Genomic DNA, 7,808 nt, shown 5'->3' with positions numbered 1-7,808 from the left:
GATTCCACTAATGTTGCTTTTCATGAATCTCCAGCGAGGATGAGAACAAGAGCCTCTCATAATCGATCTCCAGAGCACCGGTACCTCACAATCTCCAAATGAGTGCTTGATGGAGTCACTGTTGCTCCAAGCCGTCTAGGTGACGGTAACCACCAAGAGTTAAAAACCCGTAGCAAACACAATCACCTAGTGCCCCTAGTGCTAGCACTCTGGTGAACAACAGAGAATTCCAGTGAGCTCTCAAGCCTTGCGCGCACAAAACATGTTATATGGAATTAAGCTCTGATGAGCACTCCGATGCTACCACTGGAGAGATCTACCGCCCATTTTACACTTCCCATGCACCTTCTCGCCATTGTTCCATGATCAACACCTAAACTCTGGTGCCCACCTCTCTAGTGGCACCAAAGGTTAGGGTTCCTACATTAAAAATCAACAATGCTCTATGTATTAGGCTAAGCTCCGATGCCACTCTCTGGTGGGACACCAAAGAGCTCCGATGGATGATCGGACCAATCTACTTAGGGCCAATACTAAAATTGGCCCATCGAGCTTCTCTCTTCAAACCTTCTAAAATGCCTAACTCCAATAGGTATCATACAGGAAAACCATCACCTTTAACACTGAGTTAGCATTTTGAAAACATTTTTCAAAGATTTTCACTTGCACCTCACCGCGCCACTCGATCTAATACATATGAAATGTTAGACCTTGTCTAGTAGCACTAGATAACTGCATTAGCTAAAGATTTTCCCTCTTTGTAGTAGACTATCTATCCTAAACCCAAATAATTTACTTCTCTAATCACCTTAGGACGGTGTGGGGGGTATAACCCCAGGTACCCACAGCGCAAGACATGGAGTGGGGGCTATATAAGGTGGGTAGGGGACCCCCTCAAAATCATCTCTCATTATCTCATCAATCAATACAATCCACCAGAACACAGGACGTAGGGTATTATGTTGTATTGATGGCCTAAACCTGTCTAAACTTCATGTCTCTACACTTGTGTTACCATCCGGTTCCTGATCACGCTCACCTTCACCACTCAATCTACCATCGTGGGTATACCCCTTTGAAAGCCCTAGTTTGGTTTTGGCTAATTGATGAAACCTATGGACTAATCCTCGATCTAAGTGTGTAGACAAGTTAGGATGGTTAAAGATCAAGTGGTGGAGCTAGATGATGGTCATGGCAAAGGTGATGGCCAAAATATGGTGATCAAGTGCTCCAACTTGGAAAGAAGAAAGAGAAACAAAAAGGGCTCAAGGCAAAGGTATACTTGATGGCAACGTATCAGTTGTAAACCAACCAACCTATGCAAACTTGGAAACTACCAATTAGGACCACTAGATGTTGATCCAATGGATGGGGTGAGAGGAGAGATTTTTTTGCGCTTAAGCCCCCCACCCACTGGCCTTTTTTTGTGCTTAAGCCCCCTCACCTCATCCATTGGATCAACATCTAGTGGTACTAATTGGTAGTTTTCAAGTTTGCACAGGTTGATTGGTTTGCACATGATATGTTGCCATACTTGATAGGGCCATTTTGTTTTTGGCACTCAAGACACCATAGAGGGTGTGAGTGTATTTAGGATTGATAGCCATACTATGAAGAGGGGAGAAATTCATTGTGAAATGCGGTTATCAAAGTGCCACTAGATGTTCTAACTCATTGCATATGCATTTAGATTCTAGTGAGTGCTAATACCCTTGAAAATGCTTTGGAAATATGCTAGCACACATGCACAAAGGTGATACACATTGTGTTTAGCACTTGGAAACAAAGGTGAAGCAATTGGAGAAAAGACAGGGTTCAACAGAGTGCACCGGACGCTAGTCCCCATAGGATCAGACGCGTCTTGTGCTAAACCCTAGTTGCGCTGACTCTGGGCGAGTCCGATCGTGTGTGACCGAACGTGTTTGGTGCCACGGGGAGCTCTCGAGAGCTCTCTATGTTGCACTAGACGCTGCTGACTCAGATGGACCGGACGTGATCGAGACAAGTCCGGTCAGTGTGACATGGCTCTCGGAGTTGAAGTAGAGAGAGCACCAGACTAAGAGAGTCCAGTCAGGACGACCGGACGCGTTCGGTGATGAAAATCAAGTTTTGAACCTCTCTGAGTGTGCACTAGACGTTGTGGCTGCCGAGTCTGATCAGTTAATCAGATGCGTCCGGTGAATGCACAGTGAGCACGCGTGAGTAGCCGTTATGCGCCAACGGTAATATTCAAACAGCTAGGACACATGTCAACGGGCGATACGCCGAATGCACAGGCACCGGACGTGTCCGGTGCTCCCTACAGCGTGTCTGGTGCATGCACAGACAGCCCACTAAAGGGGCCAATGGGTATGTTTTCAATGGGGTGTCTATAAATACTAGATGGTCATCCAGTGCTCCCTGCAGCGCGTCCGGTGCGTGCGCAAACAACCCACTAAAGGGGCCAACAGGTATATTTTCAATGGGGTGTCTATAAATACTAGATGGCCGGCTTTGGGCTATCTCTCTTGGCATTTTGACATTCCTAACATCCCATTGAGCTAAACATACACCCTCCCACTCATCTCCTTACTTGATATTGCAAATCAAAGTGAGATTGAGTGATCCAAGTGCATTGCTTGAGTGATTGCATCTAGAGGCACTTGGTGATTGTGTTTCGCTGTAGATTTCTCTTGTTACTCTTGGTGGTTGCCGCCACCTAGACGGCTTGGTGTAGTGGAGAAGTGTTGGCAACATTGGTGATTGTTCTTGGCCACACTCATTGTCTTTGTGAGGGGTTCTTGCTCCTATTCCCCGCAGAAGCTCATGAAAGGTGACTCTAATATATTGCTCGTGACATTGAGTGTCCTCATCTTGTGTTGGTTGTGCGGCACCCTTTGTGGGTTAGGCTTGTGTATGCCTATTAGTGCGTGAACCTCCAAGTGAGTGACCATCACAACAAGGACGTAGCTTGCCAGCAAGCAAGTGAACCTTGGTAAAAATTATGTGTCATCTCCATTCCAAGGATTTCATTGTGTCTATTGATTGATCACTTGCCATGGCGGTATAACCCTCTCTATCAGTCTATTGCATTTACATTGATATATATCTTGTGTAGTGTTAGTTTATCTTTCTAGTTGTAATTAGCTATCTTGATTAGTTCTCTAGTAGTTGTTGATTAGTCTTAGCTCTTGAGTGCCTAAGTAAAGTATAGCTCACTAGACTTGTGGATAGGTGGCTTGCATCTTTCTTGTAGTGCTAGCGCAAAACTTGCATTACGCCATTTAGTTATCTAACCACCTTGTCTTAAGTGTTGTTGTAGAAAATTTTATTAGGCTATTCACCCCTCTCTAGCCATTTAGGACCTTTCAAGTGGTATTAGAGCTAGGTCACCATTAATTGAGGCTTAACAACCTACGGTGTTAAAATGGCTCAAATTAACAACACCAAAAGGCCACCCCAAGTTGATGGCACCAATTATAGCTATTGGAAGGCAAAAATGACAACACATATAAAGTAAATCAATAGAAAGATATTGCAAGTGGTGGAAACCAAGTTTGAGGTTGCTAATCCAGAGGCTCCCACTGCCACTGAAGAAGAAAAATTGCAAAACAATGATATTGCTCTTAGTGTCATTCATGATGCTATCAACCAAAGAGTATTTGAGCAAATCAAGAATATGGAGATGGCTCATGATGCTTGGGTGAAGCTAGAAGAGTCATATGAGGGCACACAAGCGGTCAAGGGTGCCAAAGCTTATATCCTCAAAGAGAAGTTTGCTAGCTTTAAGATGAAGGAAGATGAGAATGTGCCAGAGATGTTTGATAGGCTCCAAGTGTTGGTAAATGATCTAAAGGAGCTTGGTGAGGAGGTGAAGGACAAGGACTTCTCTCATAAATTCTTGAGATGTCTCCCTCCAAGATTTGGCATTTTGGTCACATTGTTAGTGAGGAGTGGTTTGGACATAATGACACCAAACCAAGTGCTTGGCGATGTAATGATCGATGATAGATACCGTGATGACAAAGAAGAAAATGAGAAGAAGGACGAAAAGAAGGATGAAAAGAAGAAGAGTGTGGCATTTAAGGCCACATCATCATCCAAGGGCAAGGCAAAGAAAGGAGAACCAAGTGATGATGAATGCCCAAGTACTTGTGATGAGGAAGATGATGAGAGGATGGCTCTATTTGTCAAGAGATTTGGCAAGTTCATGATCAAGAAGGGATATGGTGCAAGAAGGAAGCAAGACAAATCAAAGAACAAGAACTTCACAAGAAGATGCTACAAGTGTAGAAGCAAAGGCCATTTCATTGATGATTGTCTTTACAAGAGTGACAATAGTGATGATGACAAGAAAAAGGGCAAGAAGGAAAAGAAGGATAAAAAGATGATCCTTAAGAAGAAGGGGGAATCATACAGGGTCACATGGGATAGTGATGCCTCCACAAGTGATGATGAGAGGAAGACAAGCAAGAAGAAGGCTATTGCAAGCATTGCTATCAACAACAAGCCTTCTCTATTTGACTCTCCATCATGCTTCATGGCCAAAGGCTCAAAGGTACAATCCGACTATGAAAGTAGTGATAGTGAGAGTGATGATGAGGAGTACTCCAAGGAGGAACTCATGGACATGTTGGAACAAGCTCACTCTTACATGGAGAAGAAGAGGAAGGTGTACAAAGAATTGTGCAAGAAGCATCAAGCTCTTGAGCAATCCTTTGATGAGCTCTGACTAGGACCTACGCTCGTCAATCGTGGGTGAGCCCTTATGTGAACAATTTTTGTATTAATGAACACATGCTCACCTTGATGACCTGCGTGATGGGTTCAGAGAGCTTTAGTCAAAAATGTCTGACCAGGACCTTGATGACCTGAGTGATGGGGTTCGGAGAGCTTCAGTTGAAAATGTCCGACCGCACCCCACACTCGTCGTTCGTGATGGAGTCGGCATGGCCTACATGGGGCGTCCCTTCGCTTCCTACCCGTTGCGCTTGATGAAACCGAGGGAGTGGAACTGAGTGGATCCCTTGCGATCAGAGTAGTATTTGTAGTAGTAGAAAATATAAAAGTTAAGTTTGTGGGGGAGCCCCATGTAAATATTACTATGTGTTTAATGACTACCGTTGATTTTATTTTCTGTGATGGAATTACTCCGTTAGGGGGAGCCTGTTCCCTTTCGTTCCTTAGTTTTCCCTTAGCATAATTTTGTTTTTTATTCTTTCTTTCTCGTACATGCCCATTTGTCCCATAGGCCACGACCTTGGGAACCCAGGGCGTGGCCTGCGAGGCTTGGCTACTCGTAACCATAGGGAAAGGCGAGGTGCGATCGGTTGGAATGTTTTTAAAGCAAAGCTACGTAAACAAAACTAAGGAACAAACTATCCCATTGGTTGGGTAGGAAGGAATTCCATCATATGTAAACAAAACCAGGAGGTAGTCATTAAGCATAATGATAGTAGTGTACCCTAGTGGAGCCCTCGAGCGCCCCGGGCCAAAAAGTGTTCGGGTCGGGGCACTTTTGTAGGAGCATATACTAAGTAAATAATTGTAAGATTGAAGCTTTAGGAAAAACAACATAGCTGTTCCAGTAGTTTAGAGAAATGGGTGTCATTGTCATCCTTTGGTCGGTAGGTGTCTGATAAGATCACTTCAACCTTCAGTCGTCTGGATCCTTGCCCGCTGTGCCCCCTTCTTTGGTCGCTGCTGCCTCGGCTTTTTCTTCCTTTGGCCTATTAGCTTATCTCAGCAGGTGCTTAAGGAGCTGGTAGTCCTTGTAGAGGTGTTTGACGGGGTAGTCATGGTTGGTGCATGGACCATCCATGAGTTTGTTGAAGTGGTCAAGCAGTCCCTATTGGGGCTGCTTGGCCGTGCGATCGGCCGCAGCGACCAGCGCGGAGCTGTCCGACTGGCGTCGATCTTTTTTGTTTTTCTTGTCCCTCTGTGTGGAGGGGCCTTCATCTAGGTCTGTGCGCTCAGCTTTGACCTTGTCTTGGCCTCCGCTGAAGACCGCTCTGACCACCTCCTCGCCAGAGGCGTGGTTGGTGGCGATGTCGAGCAGGTCACGAGTGGTACGGGGTTTCAAGCAGCCAATCTTGTGAATCAGGGACTCACGGTTTGTCCTATAGAGGAACGCGCAGATGACGTCTGCGTCAAAAACATTGGGGAGGGAGTTGCATCATTGGGAGAACCTATGGATGTAATCCCGTAGGGACTCATTGGGCTCCTATTGATAGCTCTTGAGGTCCCAGGAGTTTCTCGGGCGGACGTATGTCCCCTAGAAATTCCTGACGAAGACCCTCTTGAGGTCCGTCCGGTCATGGATGTTGTCATGCGAAAGGAATTCAAGCCATGCCCAAACATGTTCCCCCACGCAAATGGGAAGATATTGAATGATGAAATGGTCATCATCCACTCCTCCGGCCCAATAGGCGAGTCGGAAGTCTTCGAGCCAAATGCCTGGATTTGTCTCCCTGGTGTATTTGGTGATGTTGGCGGGCGATCGAAAACACTACGGGAATGGCGCTCTCTAGATGCACCAGCTAAAGGCCCATGGCCCTAGGCCCTTAGGGCTGGGGCTCCTGTCGTCAAGCCAGCAACCGCGCCTAGGACGCATTTCACCGCTCCCCTCGACGGTTTGGCCAAGATTCATGTCGGCTGCTGCCGTTTGGTGGAGATCACCATCGTGCCGGGCCTGATGCCAGTTGTTGATGATGCTACGAGCATCCTGGTGTGGATCGGGCCACTCATGTTCCGGCGGTTGGTGTGGAGTGGGTGCCGGGTTGGATCATGGCATGACTGCCGCTTCCCAAGCCACGCCTAATGATTGTAGTGGCGAGCGGATGGAGTGACCCATCCGACGCATCCCCGCTCCCCCAGTGGGGAGAGAGGGCATGGGTCAGAGTCACGACACAGAGCTTTCCACCTATTGGATGGCAGCGGCTTCTACCAGAACCCAGAGGTTCTGGTAGACTGTGCGTTCCTAGGGGTCCACGGGCTCGGGAACACTGCGTAGAAGCATTGCCGCAGCAGCGATGTTCTGGCCGGCCTAGGCGAATTATCGGAGACCGCTCCCCTCATTCATGATGTCGTGTTGGACCTGACGAGCGCGACCCTAGGCGCCACCCGCCGGGCTAGGCGCATGGGGTGCAACGTGTTCCACCGACTGCGCCGGCGCAGGCGACGGCTGGTTCTGCCGTCGTGGTCGTAATTCCTCGGCATGTGCTTGCACAGACGCGAGGGCCCCCACATGTGGGTCTAGAGGGGTGTGAGTTTGTGCAGACTCCACAACCACCGGTGGCTGTCCTGGAGCATCCGCCATAGCGCACTCCTAGGATGGATGGTGGCGGGGTGCCATGTCACCGATGCTGGAACCGTCGCTCTCGCCCTCGCCATCCAAGAGTTCGTGGGAAACGGCAGGAACGCAGCCTGCCATTCCCATGAATTTAGACCTAAGGGGGGATGGTACCAGCATCCTTCAAAACCCCTGACTATATGCATCCATGGAGGACATGAGGCCATATGGGAACCGATCGTATGGTGTTTGTGGCGTGGGCAGTGCATTCCCTCTGGGTGATCGGTGGAAGATGGTAAATAAAGAGCGAACAATAGTACGCATATTACTTACAATGGGGTTTGAGCAGAGAGTTTGCTCGAAATGAAGCGCAGATGCTGCGTCGTCGAAGTCGTGCGTCCCGGAGTCGATGGAGGACGTCCCTCCGACGGGTGTCGGGTCATGAGCCTTCTCGCGGAGGTGTAGTACGCCGAGTCAGTCGGCGATGAAGTCTAGGCTTCCGAAGAGGAAGGCCTAGGATGGCTCGAAGATGGGTGGA

The 7,808-nt window shown here is 47.9% G+C and overlaps 1 protein-coding gene across 1 annotated transcript; it reads left to right on the top strand.

Moving 5' to 3' along the window:
• The first annotated feature begins 3,664 nt into the window (after positions 1-3,664).
• Positions 3,665-4,711, top strand: LOC136470392 (uncharacterized). The gene has a single exon (XM_066468255.1). The coding sequence runs from the start codon at positions 3,665-3,667 to the stop codon at positions 4,709-4,711; it is 1,047 nt and encodes a 348-aa protein (XP_066324352.1).
• The last annotated feature ends 3,097 nt before the right edge of the window (positions 4,712-7,808 follow it).

The sequence above is a fragment of the Miscanthus floridulus genome, chromosome 8 (assembly GCF_019320115.1).
Source record: "Miscanthus floridulus cultivar M001 chromosome 8, ASM1932011v1, whole genome shotgun sequence".
In the NCBI taxonomy this organism is placed as follows: Eukaryota; Viridiplantae; Streptophyta; class Magnoliopsida; order Poales; family Poaceae; genus Miscanthus; species Miscanthus floridulus.
This window is presented reverse-complemented; position numbering and strand designations above follow the sequence as displayed.